The following is a 20,418-nucleotide window of genomic DNA, read 5'->3' as shown; positions in this document are numbered from 1 at the left end:
GATTTAATTTGAGGTATTGGGATCTCAAATTTGTCTCGATCTTGCTGGACTTCGTGATCTTGGTCCTTTGCCAGTAAAATAACGCAGTTAATTGCTCGAATTTATAATGAGAAGTACGATGACAGGTAGCTTTTTCTGCAATTGATTCCTTGAATGTTCCTGAGCTGGTTTATGGAAAATAGGTAATGATTATGGTTTTATCTTCTTTAAATATCGAAAAACAATTTTGTAGGGGATCACACGTTGTTAAATCAAATAATTTGCGGTGATTACTGATTATTGATGGAATATTTTCGGTTTTATTTAGCGATATAAAAAAATTTACAGGTTCCAACAGAGTACTCAGAACCTGTGGTATAATACAGGTTCTAGTTCTAGGATTCAAACCGGTCCCTTAAAGGATAGGGTCCGGGTATCGTGAAAAAAAATAGGGTATCCGAAACCGATCACCCCTACTCATAACCCCGGTATCGCCCCTCAATTTAACGCGACTTCGAGGCCAAAGGGAAGAAGGCTGCCCTCCTGACTAACCATTTCAAAGTTAGGACAATGAGAAGGAGGATTACCGACTCTATATGGCACTACAACATACGCCCTTGCCACCTTCTCTGCTCACAAAAGGAAAGATAGAAAACAGTCGACCTGTAATGTAGGCTTCTCTTGTTTATTATCAGATTTGTTTAAATGTGTATGTTGCATTTTCTTACAAAGATGATGGGCATCCTCTTGCTGGGAAAGGCGTCAGAGGAAGAATCATCGACAAGCAGAAGGCGACCGATGCTCTTTGAGGGAGGGATCTCGTCTATGAGGGGAAGAGCTTGTTCACTTTCCTTCGTCTCCCTAAGGACAAGTATCACCTCACACTCGACCTTGACGACATTTCCTTCGTCAGCTGAGAAAGATTTGCTATCAGGATCTTCAGTTGTTTCTAGCAAAATCATAGAACTGGCATAACCGAGGGTCGTTCTATGGTTCCCAGTATCGGGGATGATCGGAAGAGAACGAAGCCTTTGTACCAATCCAAAACCATCGAGGTGGAGATAAATTTGGCCGTGGAGAACCCTTTACAGTCCATTGAGAGGGCATTGCTTGGTCAATAATCTGAGCACTTCAAGGAAGCATTGCGGGTCTTAGACATCATACTGAGACTCAACAAACAAAGCAAATCACTTCGGCAAAAAAAAAACTAAATCATCAAATTAAGTTTGAACTGTGAATGGTAAACTTTTTATTTTTGGCGCTATAAAATTCTCTTCTTCTGCAATAATTATCATTTGACGTTAATTCATTAATTCTCCTCCGGCCAAAATGTATGGTATGAGAGGACTAAATTCGGATATTACCTTCCATGTTCATCTAAAGGAATTGTTATTTGAGATTTTAAAAATATTTATTCAACCAAAATTATCATCTTACGTCGTTTAAAGTGGTCATCGTCTTTATATCCTTTAAACTTAACCAATCGTTTGAAGGGTTGGACAACTAGCGGATCAAATTGTAGAAAGTGAAAACTTTCGGGGCAAAACCGAGAATAATCTTTCCTTTGGCTATTATTTTATTATTTAATTTACTTATTATTTTCACCAGGAAAATCTTCCATATATATATCGAAATTTATTAGACGTTGGCGCGCTATAAATGCCGCCGGTTCAAACGTCACCCGTCCAGCACAGAATCCGCGCAATCCGAGCGTGCAGCCACGCGCCGCCGTTATTGCCGCCGATTTCTTCCGGGGCGATAAATTGCATTCCGTCTTCACCATTTCTGAGAGGAAAGGAGGAGGAGCTAGGGTTTTTGGCTAGCAGAGAGGCCGCTGTTCGGTGGACCTGAGCTGATCGCAGAGACTGTGAGGTTTTGAGAGGCTGAGAATTAGGGAGTGCAAGGGAGCAGAGATGAGCTCGGACTCGGTGTCTTCGAACTCACATGGCCAATCGGACGAGCAGTGGATGTCACCTTACGAATATGAGGTAGGAATGCGAGTTCACGAGCTGATTAGGGCTTAGAATTGTTGTTGAGTGAGGCCACTGCATCAGCTTCATCGTAGAGCTTTTCATGCCGATTGATTCGTGATGTGTTGTTGTGGATTCCCTTTATGAGATATTTTCGAATGTTGTTTGCTGGTTGTTGATGATTCTATGGCGCAGGAAACAGGTTCTGCCATGAAATTTGTTAAAACATATAGAAATTTGCATATGGATTAACTGCTTTAGCTTGCTGCTATGCCAAGTCTGGACCTGGATAATCGTGAAAACCTTGTTTTTTAGGTGATTGGAATTCATCGGCATATATAGTGTGTGTATGTCATCATGTTCAATGTAATTAAATGAAGCTCTTTTCTTATCATCTGCTCTGTTGGCACCCTTTCCTCTTGCTGTCCAAGTGAACTGGCCTCTGAAATGACTTGATATAGGAGAAGAAAAGTAGCCGTTAAATTGAGTAACGGTAACGTAGTCTTTTATTTGGAAGAGTGCATCAGTTTTGGGAATGAGATTTATGCTCTTCTAGTTGTATTTTGGAAGTCTTTAGTCTCTCCTGGACAAGCTGTAGCACTATTGCGTGCAATACAGATTTATTCATCAACCAAGTTAAGTGACTGGTTGTTCAATAGTTTTCCGTGTTGCATATGTCCTTTCATTAACCTTTCCGGGTCCAATATTCAGCTATGGTTGTTATCAAGAATCAGAATTCATGTAACCGTTGTTTAGAAGGGTTTTATTGTTAAGTTTTTCACCGACTCGACTTGTCTGATGGCTGAGATACAAATGCTTTCTTTTTTCAATCCGTAAGCTTTGCTTCCATTAACTATAAAAAGGATCGAAGAAACAGCACATTTGGGCCAAGAGATATAAAATATTTCAATAGCTAGAAAGTGGCTAACAGTAATTATGGCGAGCAAGTATTACCTTTTGCAGCTGTAATTTTCGTTGTTTTAGGCCAAAAGGATAAACAGCACCCTTACGATTAAGCAATTAAGAGAAAAACTCGGGCAAGTTCTGAATAGGCACTGAAGTAGATTCCAGTTATTTAGACTCAAAATTACTTGGTTAAAAATCCCTACTGGTACTCTACTAGTATATGTGGCCAATACCATTAATGCTCAACTATCAGATTACTGCTTATTGTTAATAGAACTTTAAATCCATGTATACCTTCTTCCTTGAGTGTTGAGGTGTCGATATACTCGTCCAGACACTTCATTTTCTGATTAAAATGTTATCTTTGAGAAACAAATTTGACGTTCTAATGGTTGCCTTGATTGTGTCCATTAATGTGCTACTTATCGTGCAATATCGCAACTTTTGAAATGTTCGATGCAGGAGGGAAATTTTGACAATGCAGTGATATATTTTTCGTGCTATTCATTTTATTCCAATTATTCCTTAACTGAGATAAGTTAGTGACATGCATGCAATCTCAGTTCCTGTGTCTTTATTGTCTGCCCTTTAGCTTATAATGTTGGATCCATAACATTGATTAGCACTTATAGGTAGGAAAAAAACTCACATTGATTGATGCAATGTGATCTCTGCACTCTTCATTTAAGGCCTCGATTCCTTTAGTTAATAGCAACAATCATGCGGCATGACCATAGTCTATAATCTCGATGGGCTTCGGATAAGGTGGTAAAAAATATGACCAGTCAGTTAGACTTCAATAAATTGTTTAAATTTAAGTTTAGCCACAACTTTTACGCCCCCTTGGCACTTTTTCCAATTTTAATGGGTAACCATATAAAGCTTGTTTCCCATTTATTAGCAGCATTTAAGTGATAAGGTTGGTTTCTTGGGTAAATCACTATCAAGGGATTCACTTTTTGTCTTTGGTCTATCTTATTCTGTCAATTCCCCTCCATTTTTGATGCGTACACATATAGATTTGTAATATTTGTTGTTAATGCATCGTAGGTCAATGCGACTTTTCTCCTCTATCACAATCAGAGGTTTGTGCAGCAGCTGAATTCTCAAAGGGATAACATGAATGTTCTCAATGGAAAAATCCAAGCGTTGAGAGAAAATCGAGCTTCTTATGATGCTATGTTGGTTAGCATTAACCAAGAGTGGAACCAGGTAATCTTGATGCATTTTTTTTTCTGTATGAGTAGTAAATCTCAGTCTCAATCTTGTGTCACCATCTTATCCAGGTTTCCCTCTCCTTTCTTTGTAGGTAATTGATGATTTAATCTTTTTAGAGGCACGAGCTGGAGGACTTCTAAATGCTCTGAAAGCACTAAATAATGCCGAGAATTCTGGAGGTGAGCTTCAAGGGTTCTCTTTTAGTGAGATCATGTTAGTCCTCTTGGATGGTTATGGATAGAGTTTTAATTTACACTGTGCGCGGCTTATATGAAACACCAGTATGAGCATAAAATATTCCATATGGTGTATCAAAGATTGATATTTATTTTTATTGGTTTTATGCCATCATGTTCTGCAGAAGAAAATTTTCTGTCTAGATTGCTGGAAACAGACTCCATTGCTACTGGATATATAGACGGAGCCCTTGCCAATCGCTGCTTGTCTACAGAAAGGCTAATAAAACTTCTTGAAGATGCCATCAATGCTGAGAGGTCGAGAACAGAGAGCATCACTCTAAGTTTGCCAGCAGAGGTGTCTGCTGAAGGTTTGATAATTCTTGATCTAATTATAACTTATACTGACAACTTTATTTCTCGTTCCATTTACTCTGGCAATCCTTTCTTTGAGTTTTTGTGGCAATAATTTGTTTCTCAAGGTTATGAATTGATAACCTGACTGCTTCCCTCGTGGTGATGTCAGATGTTATCTTGCTGTTGTCAAATATTGACGAAATGATGAAAGAGGAAGCAAAGAATTTGCATGAAGCCGTTGACATTCTCCAGCAGAAGCATAGGGAATGCAGCGACAAGGTTCAGTCTTATGCCACGAATCATGAAGTGGATCAGTCAGAAATTAAACACCTGAAAGGTTTATGCTTGATCCCTTGACTGCATGGTCTGCAGTAGACATATACAGCTAAAGATTACAATTAAGTGATTCATTTGCACTTTATCTGCATGAGCATTCGGATTTATTGGCAAAAAGGTGAAGAAATAAATCTCTCGTTCCATTCTTTCTTAAAGCTTGCATTGCGGACAAAATGAAACTGGTAACTAGATCTGCAGCTATTAGTACTCTAATTTTGTGTTTTTCGGAAGTAAAAATATTCTGCTTATGATAATAGGTGAACTAGACGAGAGCATGGGTAAGCTCAATGAAAGCAGAAGGAAGTTTATAAGTCTAAAAATGCTGAAGGATGCTGCTTCGGGAGCTACAAATCCAACTATAGGTGCAGTAAATGGAAGCTTATCGCCAGAAAAGCCAGCAGAAAAGACAGCACGATTGCGCGAACTGAAGGATTTGATTGAAGAAACAAAGGTCTTCATTCTCATTTTATCCCATGACCTCCCTCTTACATTCCTCTCCCTGTCTATATCGATGTACTATCTATCTCACTGGCCATTCTATGATCATGCATGGGATGCTGAAGATACTCGCAGCTGACCGTCTTTCAGAGCTCTTGGATGTCCGGGAATATAATACAATTTTGTCAGAACAATTGCAAGATATCCAGGTGTGTGGATCTCTTTTCTATAAGTTGCAAATGTTTTTTTCTTATACTGCAAGGGTGCCATCTGGAAGTTGCATCTTACAGCGACGTGTTGTTGGTTTAGATCTTAATTATGTTACTTAAAAGCCCAAGGGATCTACCTAATGACAATTAACTTTCACTTTTCCATTATCCTGGTGTTTCCACTTAGTAATTACTTGATATGTGCTTGCGGATATCGAGACCCGTGCAAAGGGTTCGGTGCTTACCTTGGTCTCTCAATGTAAAAGATAATATTCTTATTTTTGTTTATATTACAGGTCACATAATTTTATCATGTCTTGTTGCAGAATGAGTTAAAGGATGATAAATATGTGCTACAGTCACGGTTGTATGCATTACTAAATGATCAGCTCCAGCATGTGAATGCTGAGGTGGGCCGGTACAGAACATTGACGGATGCCATGCAGGTTGAACTGCTTCTCTTTGGCAAGTTTGTGTATCTGATACATATCATGTCACGATCACTTAAAAATTGTGTGTCTCAGGGTGAGAGGTCCTTCATAATACGAAGGGAGAAAGAGCTGTACGCTAAACTAGAGTCCGCTGATGTAGCAAGAAATGCCATTGATAATGTAGAGACGAGGATTGCAGATTTGGAACTTCAGCTGCAGAAGTCTATTGCCGAGAAAAATGATCTTGAGATTAAAATGGAGGAATCTCTTCAGGATTCAGGTTAAAAAATGATCATCTTAGGGTCGTACTTACTCGACTTATGTAACTAGCTGAGCTTCCTGTTCTCAAAATTGAGACCGACCTTCAGGTAAAAAGGACATTAAAGCAGAGTTTCGTGTGATGGCCTCGGCGTTGTCAAAAGAAATGGGCATGATGGAAATGCAGCTAAATCGATGGAAGGACATAGCAAATGAAGCGTTATCCTTGCGTGAAGAGGCCGTGGCACTAAGAGCTTCTTTGACCAGCAAGGTTATAAACAATCCATATGAATCAACATTTCATGCTTTGGTTTATAAACAATCCATATAAATCAACATTTCATGCTTTGATTTATGAATGCTTTGATTTATGAGCTGTAGCTTCTCAAAAGTTTGTTCTGGAAAAAGGATTAAGTCTCAGCAATAGTTCAATGTCTTAGCATTCTCTATTATACTGACATGACATTTCACATAATTTTTTGGTACTGTAATGGTAGTCACGGAGGTGCACATCATTGACTGGACATCTATACAACTTTCTGATGCTTCCTCTAGAATAGCACTATTACAGTTCAAAATTGTCGTCAGAATATTGCTGATTAATTTGCATATAAGTAAGTGGTTAACAACATAAAAAAAGTACTTTTGTGTGCAAAATATTTGAAATGATTAAAATTCACCGAAGTAATGTCTAAATACAATGATTCCAGGCAAAGATAAAGTATTATGGAACAAGGAAATACCCTTTTTCAATTGTCTCGACAACTAGATAAATAATAAAGAATCCAAATATATTCTAAACGAGACAAACAAAAAGGGGTTAGAGACCACTCAAAAAATGAAATGCCCACGGCTTTTCTTTTGAACTATTTCATAGTTATCCAACTTGAATTAGCAGAAATCACTAAATACTGGACAACTTTAGACCTGATTTATACTTTGTTACGTGTATCTTCAAGTTGAACTTCTTTCCCCTATTCTCCCAAATACTTGTCTTCGTTTGCGCTGAAATACTTGCTATCATCTAATCTATAACAACTGTTTTGCTATATCTTCTTGTTTCTGAAGGTGAGATTACTGGTTGATAGATACTTGGAGTTGAGGTGTTCATTCAGGGTGATGGGCAAATAACTTTTCTCTTTAACTAATTTTTTAAAAAGGAATTGTCACACAGTATTGAACATTTAGTCGCTCTTTCTGGTTTTATTGAAGTTATTTATATAAGGATCTCTGCTCCAACCCGAAAACCTCCACCCCCTATCCCACCAAAAATAACTAAGTACCTTTGAATTTTCCATTTGCCGGTGCAGTCTGATGAAAGAAAGAATCTGGTGGAGGTGTGCTCTAAACAAACAGTTGAAATCAAAAGTCTCAAGTCGCTGGTAAGATCTTCATGCTTCAGAATCTTTATTTAGGTTCCTTTATCTGTTCATAGGGGCAATATTATCATCGGATTGGAAACTGTATTTTGAATAGGAACATCCTGGATATACCAATGTGCAATTCCTCCTCAATTTCTTATTACGCGATTTCAACCTTTTTTTTTTTTTGACAGCTATAGATTCAATTGGGACTGCTCGCCAGATATCTTGAACTCTCAATATAATTTTTTTTTTCTTTTATGGATAATCATCTTTCTTCACCTTAGCTGTTGCTTGGAAGTGTTTCCCGTTCTTTTTGCCACAAGGAATTGTATTCAAAATAGTTGAGCTGTTAATATATTATATCATTGACAGAAACGATCTTGACTGACTTTAGAAGCAATTTCCAATGGACACAAAAAAAGAAAAAAAAGAAAATTAAAAATGAAAGTATTTCCATAATTTAATCTATAATTGTGTAGTCTTTGAGATAAAAGACTGAGAATATCAGCATATAAATTTTATTTCTTATCAGCTATGCCAATAACCCAGATGTTTATGGAAATTAAAAAATGAAGCTTTCCACTGAAATTTAGGGACACGATAGGAAGAGATCAAAGAGGAACTTGAGGGGCGTAATATTATCTGTCACAAAGTTCTGATGTCATCTTGCTTTATATTGTAATATAATTGAAATAATATTCATGTTACAGGTTGAGGAGTTGCAGAAGGAAAAAATGGAATTGCAGATCTTCTTGGATATGTATGGAAATGAAAGTTGCGATGGAAGGCAAGCTTATCTGATGCTCTTCTGTTTCTGCAAGTTTTTCTCTAATATCTTTCTCATTTTAGAGGCACAGGGCATCTGGAAAGGGCGTAGTGTAGAGACTAATAAATTGTTTTCCTTATGGCTGGTTAATTTTGCAGAATTTTGGTTGATCTGTTGAATACATGACGATTGCTGATATTCTGTCACGTTGGTTAGAAATGCAGTTGTTGGGAAATGCTTTTTTTTGCCTCAAAATTACAATGAAGTGATCAATTGGTTGGGGCTTGAGATTTTTAAGTGGCATAATATATGTTTTTGAAGGATATCTAGATCTCTTCTATTTATCAATACTGTAAAGAACCTTCAGCGTCCATCAACTTGATCCCATGAACACTTTGATCCGAAAATTATATGTTCACTATTGGCTTTAATTTGCTTTTGCGAGAGCTAAATGTAATTATTAATTTGATAAGACCCCCAAAATAGGCTGAAGACTGTTTGAGTTGTATTATTTGAATGTATGTATAAAATCATGCCGCTGTCATTTATTCCAATTCGATAGTAAAAGCAAATTGATGATGACAGTTTGCTTTGTTTGGTTGTCATTGCGGAGTGAAATCATCTTTTCAATGTCATAACATTCATGTCGGGAAACTTTTTGGGTTCAGAGATTTGACAGAAGTAAGAGAATCCACACGGATCGCCAACTCTCAAGCTGAACTTCTGAGGAATGCTTTGGAGGAACATAGTCTAGAGTTGAGAGTGAGAGCAGCCAATGAAGCTGAAGCTGCCTGTCAAGAGAGGCTTTCTGTTGCTGAAGCTGAAATAGCAGATTTGAGGGCCAAGTTGGATAAGTCCGAGAGGTTGGTTCCCTGTTCACTATTTTTCTCGAGATTCACAATCTAGAGTTCAGCTGCCATTCTATTGCTGTTGTAGCTGAACAAATGAACTACTTTTGGTAGGCTTCCCCACCTGCTAACTTGCAATTCCTCATAACTAGTGATTCTGGAAAGCAGATAACTAGTGATTCTCACAATGGCTCGAGTTTGGAAAAACTATTTCTCTATCATGATTTTTCATGACTTGTGTTCTCGTAAATTTGCTTCTGTTCAATCGTATGAATATAATCTGGAACAGGGTTAATAGTGCCCTTACTGTAGGAAAAAACCAAATATATGATCTGAAGCATTGAAGTTATATTATACACACTACGATTATTGCCATAATTTTGCTCGGCGCATCTCTCAGTAAGTTGCAGTATACGAGAGAAGAAACAATTGTAGGAGAAGAAAACGTAGAAAAAGATTTCAGTGCTGAACAATCACTTTAGTATATATACTAACCACATCATTTTGATTCCCCTGTTATTTATTCATGCGGCGAATATTTTTACTTTCTTGCAGTGCTCTGCAAGTTGAGTTTTAGACTGGTAACAGTAATTACTTGTGCTATTGCAGGGAGGTCTCTGAGCTTGTTGAGGCCATCAGAATGAAGGATGCTGAGGCGGAGACGTACATATCAGAAATGGAGGTCTTCCCTTTCTTCCACCTCAGTCTTCCTATTAATCTACTGTCTTAATCGGAACCTTTTTTTCTTTTTTCTTTTGAAGTTTCAGCAGATGATGATTGATTTGTCTATGAATCCTGCAGACGATTGGTCAGGCTTATGAAGATATGCAAACGCAGAATCAGCATCTACTGCAGCAAATGACTGAACGGGATGACTACACTATCAAGGTCTACTTTGCAACCCTGCTCGACTGTTTGTCAATTTAGTATGATCGACCCCCTTTAAAGACATTGCTTGTTGCAATAAATGCAGCTGGTCTCAGACAGTGTGAAGACAAAGCAAGCCCAGAGCTCCCTACTCTCTGAGAAGCAGTTGCTGACGAAGCAACTTCAACAGCTTAACTCGTCAATTGAGACTCTGAGGTCTAAAGTTTCCCACTGTGAAGAACAGGTAAAGTTCGATTTATAAGATTCACTCTATTTGATACCTCGTACTAAGGCTACTGACAAGTCCTTTGTAATGCTGCAGATGAAGATTGTCCTGGCAGAGGGCATGAGATCTGCTCAAGAAGAGAGACACCTTGCAGTTAGCTTGGAAGCAGCCAAGTGGGAGTTAGCTGACGCCGAGAAGGAGCTGAAGTGGCTCAAGTCGGCGTTGTCTTTGACTGAGAAGGAATATGACCAAATCCATCGGGACTTGAACGAGGTCCAGATCAAACTGAACAATGAGAGGTGATCCCTTTTTCGTGATCAAGCTCCAATTCATATGAATGACCTACTATCATGTACCAGGAAGATTTGCCTATGGCACACTCTCATACTGAAAGCTAGTTGTCATTGTTGTACCAGAGAGGAGACAAAGAAACTCGAGGAAGAGCTTGCTGAGTGGAACAGGAAGGCCGCTGAGTTAATGGCCGAAACTGGGGAGGCTGCGATACAGAGGCTTCAAGATGAAATAAACGAGTGCAAAACAATACTCAAGTGCAGCGTGTGCCTTGATCGTCCAAAGCAGGTTGTGATTGTGAAATGTTTTCATCTTTTCTGCAACCAATGCATTCAGAAGAACATAGAGCTTCGGCACCGGAAGTGCCCAGGATGCGGGACGGCGTTTGGTCAGAATGATGTCCGTGCAGTCAAAATTTAAGGGAGCGGATCGATTCCCCTACCCCAGGATTCTCCCGATATTCGCCTTATGTACTTGTAGGTAGAGCACAGTTTTCCGGATTATGTGTTTCTCCTGATGGAACAGAATGACCCACAGTGGGCATCGCCATGGAAACTGTTCTGTAAGTTGTAACTTATAATGTAAAACTCTGTTACTGTTTATAAATCATTCCCGGGGTAAATTCAAGAATTCGGCAGAGTTTCCCTTCGTGGCTCGGTCTTGGGGCCCCTCCGTGTCTAAAATATGCAACCACTGGAAATGCCGTCAAATGCAAACATGTATCCTCTAGAACGAGCCTGGAGGCTGATGCCAACGACCAGACTCGTACCATCGAGTCAAATGCTGTAGCGGAGGTTATCAACCTTTTTAAGTCTGCCGATGCTTACATTACGAGCTTTGAGTAAAAAATCTGGCGCCCTGACCCTGAATATTCTGTAGCGCAAATTGGCTATCGAGCTCATACTCAAGTTTCGTCTTCGGTATCTTTGTCCATTCGCAAAATGGCTATCCAACTCATACTCAAGTTTCGTCTTCAGTATCTTTGGCCATTCTCAAGGACCGGGCTTGAAACCTTGATTGAACCATTCCTTCCAGCAGAGGGTATCTAGTGATCGCACACCTTGATCTATACTGCAGATCCACACTTCTGCAAGGAAAAAAAATCGAGGACATATTGGGGCTTCGATTACCTGTTAGTTTCATCACGATACCACGCGAGTAGTACCAATGTCTGCTGCCTCGGACAAAGTAACTTGAAACCGTCCAGATCCTCCGCTTACATGTGATACTGTTCCATCCAGGCTCAAAGCTGACTCTTGCCAAGTCTCCAACGACACCCATTAAGACCTCGAAAACCAAACTATAACCAAACTCATCTCACAACATTTTCCAACCGCAAGTTCCGCGTTTCCACAGCGTACATGTATATATGAGTGAAATATTTCAAGGGATTAATTGGAACTAACTCTCTCTGATGTGAATATGTGATCCCTGAACACAATACTGACAACAAAAGAACAACGAATACATTATACAGACACGAAATCAAGAAAAAGGCTATGTATGGTTTCATAAATAAGTGTGCAGCAGGCAACTATCTCCTGCCGAAATTCTTGAATTAAAACAATTAGAGCCTTTAACACCAGCAAGTCAAAAAATGGCATAATTTCCAACTGAAAACCAAAGACATACCGGTTATTTCCATGGAACAATTCAATTCGCGAGCCACAACACAGAAGTCATACATTGATAGACCATAGTAAAAAACTCAGCACTTTGAAATGTGGATGCACAATGCACTGACTTGATGTCCTCTGCTGTCGAACTACAGTGACAAAATCCTACAGCGTAGTACAACCGACCTATTTCGATTTCTTCCCTTGCTTCTTCTTGATAACTTCATCGATGTACATAATTCCCTTGCCTTTGTAAACTTCGGGAGGTTTGCAACTCCTTACAGTGGCTGCGAACTGGTGGACCCTCTGCTTATCGATTCCCGTACAGCAAACAACATTGTTCTTGAAGCAGAACACCCGGACGGCTGGAGGGACAGCGAGTTCAACCTCGTGACTGTATCCCAGCTTCAGGAACAAGAGCCGCCCTTCAGCCTCAGCTCTAGCTTTGTACCCGACTCCTACAATCTTGAGAAACCGGAAAAACTTGGCTTCCATTGCACCAGCACCGAATAAATACGCTATCCAACTTCTGTCGGGGTTCCGATCACTGGCCAGCAACAAACATTCAGCAGGTCAGCATTATTCCATGCGCAATACTCTTCGAACAGAGCAGCTCAGTGTACAATCCAAATTGCAAGCATACAGCAGAATGTCCAAACAGACATGTCGTTCTGAATCATTGCTTTTCCAGAGCATCAAAATTACGAAAACAAAGCTTTTTTAGGACAGAATCATAGCCATGGCAATACGTAGTAGCAGCTTGACTCCATTCCCAACCAAAGGTTCAAGCTTTTCTCCTGCTATAGCATCGGCGTAGAGGAACAACTCATGGAACCCTAAAATCCAAATAGTTACCTCTTTGATTTCAGCTGGGAAATGGCGGAGAAGCTGCAGAAGCGGAGGAAGGTGAAGCAGCACAGGTCGCCGAGAATTGAGAGGGCAAAGACGGAAGGAAGGCAGCGGAATTGATGAGCTAAGCTTCACGCCCCTGCAAAAGCAAAACGCCATTGGAGAAGCGAGCAGTAGCAGTTGAGAGAGACGACGATTGGTGATTGGGCCATATGGGCCTTCAAGAAAGATTCAAAGCCGGCCCATTAGATAAAATGTAGTCCGGTTAAATTTTACATATTTACCTAAAAAAAATGAGATCTAAAATAAATAAAAACAAATATATTTTATTTTCTAAAGGAAAGCCCAAACCATTGCATATTCCCATAGACAATTCCTATGATTATTCAAGTTGGACCAACTATAAGAAAATCATCTTTTTCCTAAAATTATTTCTCGGGTTTTATATTTTCTACGAACGCTTCTTAGGAATCTGGAAATACCGAACAACTCTACCCCTACTTATAGAAATCCAGCATAAACACGAGATATGAACGAGTCGGTTAATCACAATTGTAATATGTTCATATATATGAATATCGATTGTACGAAAAACAAATGCACCATATGTTATCCTCTGTTTGTGGACAAATCCGATCCACTTATGAATCAGTTTCAATTTTCTTGGAAAGAGGAAAAGCCATTAATATATATTAGGGGAAAAATATAAATAGTAAACTACTATGATGCAAAATTATCAGGAAATGTGAAGAAAGGAAGAAAGGAGGTTGAAGCTGCAGAGTCCTCGTCCAAGTTATCTTCCACCAGTCCTCGACTCATAAGCCTCATAAGCACAAATTATCAGAGGCTTTAATAAGCCTCATAAGCACAGGGGAAGTTAAAAACCTCGTGCTTCAGTACAATGTGAATCTGGCTTGTATTTTGGAAACAAGGGTGCAAGTTTTTTTTTTCGGTTACAATAGGAGGCTCATAGCCTAATACAAGGAAATAGAAATAAAATTTAAATAAAAGGGTACAGCTAGTCCCATTGATGAAAATCGAACCTGGAACCTCTAGGTTACCATATAAGGGTGTCAGCCACTACACTACACTCTCTTTCTCAACAACGGTGCAAGTTAGTAAGATGCAAATGGTGTGTGATAAATGTTTGCCTTGGTGGAATTTGGTCCATAATTACTCCCACTCTAACCTTGGGAGAATTTGGATAATGCATGATGATTCCATCAGTTTATCTGCGGTAGAAACACTTGAACAGGTTATCCATTGTGAAGTCAAGACTCCTACCTTGAATTTTTGGTTATCAGTAGTGTATGCTGCAAACCTTCCTGTTGATCGACTAAGTTTGTGGGATTCTTTACGTAATATGAGAAACCTTGTGGGTAATAATCCTCGATGGTATCCGGAGATTTTGTAAAATTTTCACTTGAGCCTACATGAACTTGAGCCCATCTGCAACCCAAAAGCTTAAACTGATAGGTTGCTGGACCCAAGCCTCATATAAGCTTGTGGTTTCTTTATCAATTTTTCCATGTGGGATAACGTATCTCAACACCCGCCCTCAAATGGCAACGTGTGGTCCAATACGTGCCACGTGCCCTTAAACACCCGCCCTTAACAACTGATCACGAGCCAGGCATCCTCTTCCGTGCTCATGTAAGGGGAGACAAATATCAAACTAGCTTCGAGCTCCACACTCGGGCCTAACTAGAGGTGCACTTTTAGCTACATCGGAACTGGACCAGGCCACTCTTGGCCCTTGATTAACATGAGGCGCACTCTTGACTGCCTCGAAACTGAATATGCGTGGTGTGAGCCCACACGAGCACGCGGAAGTGTAATCCGCTATGATACCATGTAAAATTCCCACTTGGACTTACATGGACTTAATCCCATCTGCAACCCAAAAGCTTAAGTTGATAGGTTGCTGGACCCAAACCTCATATAAACTTGTGATTTCTTTCTCAATTTTTTCATGTGAGATAACGTATCTCAACAGATTTCAATGCTATTAGGGGAATCCAATAATTCAGATATGAGCCTGCTTTCAGGTATTGAAAGCATAAATGGACAGGTTGCTACGTTTTGTTGAAACCGTCCAGGTTGCTTGGAAGCTTAGATAGGGTGCTAGTAAATGAAATATGGCAAGAGAGATTTCCTGATGCAAATGTGGAATTTTTGGCTCCTTTGGTATGTGATCATTCCCTCGAGTATCACAATTGTTGTGCAGAGTAGGAGGCAGGCTCGGTGCCCTTTCAGATTTTTTAATTTTTGGACCGGTCATGACAGGTTTAACGAAGTAGTGGGCAAGGAGTTGGGGAACTTCTGTTCAAGGACCTCCCATGGATAGATCTTGCAAGAAGCTATTATTATTATTATTATTATTATTATGATTTCTATGGTTTTAGAGTCAAACATAATTGAATTTTGACTTTAATTTTAACTATACTTCACTTATCTTCAATTCAACAACATAATAATCACTTTTTCTCAACTAATTATTACTTTTTTTTTTAAAATTCAACAATATAATTATTATTTTCTCTTAACTAATCATCATTTTTTAACATTTTTTCTCATAATTCAACAACACAATCATTACAACTCAATTAAAATCAAAACTCAACTCTACTTTAACTCTAAAACCAAACACGCCAAGTTTCTGAAAAGGAGGTGAGCCAAGGACTGTGTAGAGCTCAAGCTAGCTGAGGAGGCTTTTGTATAAGCAAAAAGCGAGAATAAGATGGCCCTCTTTGGGTACCACAACACCGGTTTTTTCCATAAAATGGTCGAGGTCGGAACGGCAGGGCACAGAGTGCGGCTTTTATATACCGAAGATGGCCAAAAGGTGGATGGTCCTGATTCTATTATAGAAGAGGCAATGTCTTTCTATCAGAAATTACTCGGATCAGCTAATCCTGACGTAACTGGTGGTACCGCGGACATTATCCATAAAATTCTTGCCCGAAGATGCTCGCAGGAAACTCGATGGTCCCGTTTCAAGTCAGGAGATAAAAGCAGCTCTTTGGTCTATGGATGGAGATAGAGCACCTGGTTAACAACCCAGGCATTACTCTTGTGCCTAAGGTATTAATATGTGAAGGGAAAAGGAAAAATATAAATAGTAAAAGATAAAATCATTACTAATTTGATCGGTTAAAATATGGTCATCAATGACCAACTGTATTTGAAATATCCGTCAAGTAAAACAATTATTTGAAGAAGAATTTACATTATATAATATAAAATAAGAATCTCAAGAAAGTGTTCGACCGCTTTGTCGCCCGACAACAATATCACCGGACAATGAAAAATTATTTAATTTTTAATACTAAATTCACTTAACTATTCATTACTTTTTTCATAATTTCACAACACAATCATTACTTTCTCTCAACTATTCATTACTTTTTTCACAATTAAACAATACAATCATTACTTTCTTTCAATTATTCATTATTTTTCATATTTTTTCTCATAATTCAACAACGCGATCATTACAAACCAAAACCCTATTTCACTCAACTCTAAAACAAAACATAACATAAATAGTTTTATTGCACAGAAAAGAAAAATATAAAAAAGATGATTTTGTAGAAATTGAAATATATTTCCATAGTATATTTTCTTTGTGGAAAATTGAAATATATTTTCTACTTATATTTTTTCAAAAAACAAAAGAGAATTTCTTTTCTATTTTTCCTGCCCGTCCAATTCAAATATTTTTCCCGTTACAAGAATGCCCCCACATTCCCTCCCATTTTCCTCTTCCTTCTTTATCTGCTGCTCTGCACTCTGATCAGAGTTAGGGTTTCAATTCACTTCCCCCCGCACGAAACCCTAAAATCCAAATCCCCTCCAAATTCCGCTCAATTTCCTGCAATTGGACTCACGCCATGGACACGGGCAGCTCACAAGCTCCAGATTCATCCCAATTTTACCTCCCCATGCTCAGGGAATCGATCGACCGTTTCATGCTAGAACACAGTAACGGCTCCACGGATTTCACTAACTTCACTTCCATCTTTTCCCGCTTACTTCAAACCTTGCCCGATCCCCCCCTTGAAACCACTTGGTTCTATGCTGCTCTTACTTATCATTCCACCAGATACGCGTCCGGAGACCCTTCGGAGCAAGTCGTCAGAGTCAAGGACTTGTTTCAGTTGCTGATCAGCTGTTCTGGTTCCAGCAGTTCGGTCAAAAGAATTGCCGTTCTTGCACCGGTGTTTTATGAGATGTATGGTTTAGTGATCGATACGAAGAGCTTGAGAAAAGAGGTTCAGAGCTTGTTGGAGGTTGTAATTAGTTACATCAGCATATGTTGTAGCGGGGATATTGAGGAGGAAGGTGAGTGCGAGGTTCTGAGTTCGTGTTTTGAGGATTTGGTTAGGATTTGGGCGCTCGATAAGCTCACGAAGGACGTGAGGGGGTTCTTCCCGGTCATCAGTGATGGGGTTCGTGAAGGCATACGAGGGGGATGTGGGGTTGGTGTCTTAGCAGGGGCTGTTATGTGTGAGGCTTTCTTGTTGAGACTGTGCTTGAATTTTGACAATCGGGTATTGAGGGCAGAGCTGGAGAGGGATATGCATGACTGGGTTGCTCGGACAATATCAGGATTTAGGAGCTTTCACTTTTTTGGTGAGCATCATTGTCGCTTAAACCCCTTAGGTTGTCCTTTATCTAAGATGATGAGATTCCATTTGAAGAGGTACCGAGAAATTGCTAGAAAAGAATTGCAAAAGTTGGGCATATTTTAGTTTGTCAGGTTGTTGAATGTTCGAGTTTGTTTCACCTTTTCAGTGATATGGCTTGATCAGCCAAAAATTTGTTGTGGCAATGTACCTTTCTAGTGCTGAACAAAAAGACAAGTTTCATACCATTTAATTGGAAAATTTTGAGGATTCTAGCTTATATTTCTGGGAATCCCATGTTTGAGTTGCTCTGCGAGCTTGATGCAATGCTATAAAATTTCCAATAAACTATATATTGTGCTCCTTTGTTGTTTGATGTAATTGTTTGTTCCTGTGGGTGTTAGATATACTTCTCAGGATGTTGTTTGATGTAGTTGTTTGTTCCTGTGGATGTTAGATATACTTCTCAAGATGTTGTTGGAACCGGTCTTGCCCATCACATCCTTATTGGTGGGTACTTCTCCTTTGTGCTTTAGTTTATTTACATACTACATAGCTCTGCTCCTATAAGGCAGTAATCCTTCTTGAATTTGAATTTATTTGATCTATGAATTTTGTGCGAATTCATGATATTATTGTTCTAGCTGGGTGGGAGTTGTATTGTTACAAAACTGAAATGATTTGTGAACAGTATAATGAGATAAATATTTTGATCACAGAAATTTGAAGATGAAGTTCTCCTGCGAGAAGTCCTATATGATGCTGTGATAACGGTGGAGTATCCCTTCATCAGTCCTCAGTGCGGGAGAAAGTTTTGTGGGAAGCAATTGAAAAGTGTTGCTGTAACGTTATTGCTAGTTGCTGCGAGCGCCATTTGGTTTATGAGGTATGACCTCAAAGATTGTGCTAAAGTGGTTAATGTGATAGCATATATGACAGCATCAGATTTCATTACAGGGAGAATGGAGACAATTCCAAAGTCCATACATATATGAATGCACTATCTAGGTCTTGCCTGCCTTCTCTACTCTTCAAGTGGGTCACTCATCAGACTGGTGCAAGGGAAATAACGAGCAGGCCAGCCATTTCCTCTCCTGCCGCTCTCATTAGTGAGTAGTCCCGATACTTTTGTTTGCTTTATATTGTCTTGTTTCCTATGGAGGCAAAAACGTTGGTCCCCTCCAACCAGGGCTGGCCTGATTGACATGGAGGCTTGATCCTTCTTACCATTGGGTGGATTTGGATCTAACCATCAAGCTGGACCGAGCCTAGAAAAAAGTGATCAACCATATTTCCTACTTGAGCCAGCTTGGCCTTTGACTAAGTCTCTAAACTGAGGCAACCGTTGGTATTGCGGTTTGAGTGTCACGTAAACTCTAGACTAAGTGTACTAATGTTTTTACAAGTTGATTGCCTGGGGCTTGCTTTTTCCTTACTTCGAAAAGTGTCCTCGAATGTCTTTCTTCCAGAGTGGCTTCTAATTGTGGAAGATCTCGGGGTGAAGGTCTTTGACAGCAACATTCTGAAGCTTCATGCTAAGGCAGTTGTTTGCAAGTCGAGAGGAGAACACGAGCTTCCAGTATTTAAGCTGGACACTGTAGAAAATGCTCATGATGGTTTCTTATTGACTCATAGTGGAGAGTTGAGGGAAGATCATCATGGTGACCTAGAGATGGTCGACTCTGCAAATCTGTCGCTTATATCCTCCACTGGCTCAATGGACCAAACAACCTGCGAGGATACAAGGAAACGCAAAGATGGGAGGAAGGATGAAAAAGAGGTACCAACGAAGTTTATCAAGTCTCATCTCCACGAGAATGTAGCGAGGTGTCGGTTCTTCCCGTTGGGTATCAAAGATAATTGAAGTGGAGAAACCGGTGTACTGTGGAGATACATTTGAAATGGAGCATTAGACACTGAAATTTTGAGTCTTCTGAAGGCAGCAACTAAGCAAGCTTCTGAGGATTGGTGTTTTGGGCATCGAGTAATCTAATGCTTCGAGGAGGAACTTTGTTTCAAAGACATGTTCTAACTTTTAATCTATTTTTTACTAAGGATGGTGACTATATAGAGTTGATGTAACTTAAACCAGCTGTCAGAATCATCGGCACGAGCCTATTAATTTCCGGCTTTACCCTATGTAACGAGAGAACATTGTTGTAGTACTAATTAGCATGTAAGAGCTCCTTTCTTTGCATAATATCAAGGATCTTGTCAAATTACATCTAAATAGGCCGAGGGCCCCCTATCTTAAATGGGCCTAGCCCGGCCCATTCTTCTTCGCAATTCTAACAATTTCTCAGATTTGCTGGATATGATTTGTTGTGGTCCCCGATAGTGCTATATGTCCACGATAGTCGTCTTACAGCTAATAACAAAGGTAAATTGCATGTACTCGTCGTGATTGCTGGTACCATAAAGTAAATTCATGATGATATATGAGCTTTTGCATATTTGTTTGAGCGAAGTTTGCGTATATTCGGTCGGTTCGAATCGCTTGCATTGTATTAATTGGATGCAAAATCACTTGCCAAGCATTTCCTTTATTTTTTTTTCTTGGCATTCAAATCTAATTAATCTAATGTCCATTTCTCTTCTGTCAGTTGAGAGTGAGATCTTTGGGTCCTTCCACTGTTCCATCAACAATGTAGACAGTAATTGCATACATGGGCCCACAAGTGTCCC

At 39.4% G+C, this 20,418-nt stretch overlaps 3 protein-coding genes across 3 annotated transcripts; 2 read left to right on the top strand and 1 right to left on the bottom strand.

The window, feature by feature from the left end:
- The first annotated feature begins 1,622 nt into the window (after positions 1–1,622).
- Positions 1,623–11,279, top strand: LOC116187331 (E3 ubiquitin-protein ligase BRE1-like 2). The gene is made up of 18 exons (XM_031515987.1): positions 1,623–1,967; positions 3,906–4,067; positions 4,165–4,252; positions 4,435–4,620; positions 4,776–4,943; positions 5,200–5,393; positions 5,506–5,589; positions 5,916–6,035; positions 6,114–6,300; positions 6,389–6,549; positions 7,589–7,660; positions 8,353–8,429; positions 9,077–9,271; positions 9,866–9,938; positions 10,058–10,144; positions 10,230–10,367; positions 10,446–10,648; positions 10,766–11,279. The coding sequence occupies exons 1-18, from the start codon at positions 1,893–1,895 to the stop codon at positions 11,058–11,060; spliced, it is 2,565 nt and encodes an 854-aa protein (XP_031371847.1). The 5' UTR covers positions 1,623–1,892; the 3' UTR covers positions 11,061–11,279.
- An 843-nt stretch (positions 11,280–12,122) lies between these two features.
- Positions 12,123–13,276, bottom strand: LOC116187332 (60S ribosomal protein L6, mitochondrial). The gene is made up of 2 exons (XM_031515988.1): positions 13,112–13,276; positions 12,123–12,803 (listed from the first exon to the last, which is right to left on the bottom strand). The coding sequence occupies exon 2, from the start codon at positions 12,749–12,751 to the stop codon at positions 12,443–12,445; it is 309 nt and encodes a 102-aa protein (XP_031371848.1). The 5' UTR covers positions 12,752–12,803; positions 13,112–13,276; the 3' UTR covers positions 12,123–12,442.
- Positions 13,277–16,841: 3,565 nt separating this feature from the next.
- LOC116189631 lies at positions 16,842–19,963 on the top strand. Its single transcript, XM_031519383.1, has 5 exons — positions 16,842–17,740; positions 18,191–18,243; positions 18,453–18,619; positions 18,691–18,842; positions 19,203–19,963. The coding sequence occupies exons 1-5, from the start codon at positions 16,999–17,001 to the stop codon at positions 19,595–19,597; spliced, it is 1,509 nt and encodes a 502-aa protein (XP_031375243.1). The 5' UTR covers positions 16,842–16,998; the 3' UTR covers positions 19,598–19,963.
- The last annotated feature ends 455 nt before the right edge of the window (positions 19,964–20,418 follow it).

The sequence above is a fragment of the Punica granatum genome, chromosome 8 (assembly GCF_007655135.1).
Source record: "Punica granatum isolate Tunisia-2019 chromosome 8, ASM765513v2, whole genome shotgun sequence".
Classification (NCBI taxonomy): domain Eukaryota; kingdom Viridiplantae; phylum Streptophyta; class Magnoliopsida; order Myrtales; family Lythraceae; genus Punica; species Punica granatum.
This window is presented reverse-complemented; position numbering and strand designations above follow the sequence as displayed.

Coding starts and splice junctions, on each gene's coding strand:
- LOC116187332 (XM_031515988.1), bottom strand. CDS start 12,751: ATGGAAGCCAAGTTTTTCCGGTTTCTCAAGATTGTAGGAGTCGGGTAC.
- LOC116187331 (XM_031515987.1), top strand. CDS start 1,893: ATGAGCTCGGACTCGGTGTCTTCGAACTCACATGGCCAATCGGACGAG. Junction 4,068..4,164: donor TTAACCAAGAGTGGAACCAG/GTAATCTTGATG, acceptor CTTTCTTTGTAG/GTAATTGATGATTTAATCTT. Junction 6,301..6,388: donor GGAATCTCTTCAGGATTCAG/GTTAAAAAATGA, acceptor ACCGACCTTCAG/GTAAAAAGGACATTAAAGCA.
- LOC116189631 (XM_031519383.1), top strand. CDS start 16,999: ATGGACACGGGCAGCTCACAAGCTCCAGATTCATCCCAATTTTACCTC. Junction 18,620..18,690: donor AGCGCCATTTGGTTTATGAG/GTATGACCTCAA, acceptor ATTTCATTACAG/GGAGAATGGAGACAATTCCA. Junction 18,843..19,202: donor CTCTCCTGCCGCTCTCATTA/GTGAGTAGTCCC, acceptor TCTTTCTTCCAG/AGTGGCTTCTAATTGTGGAA.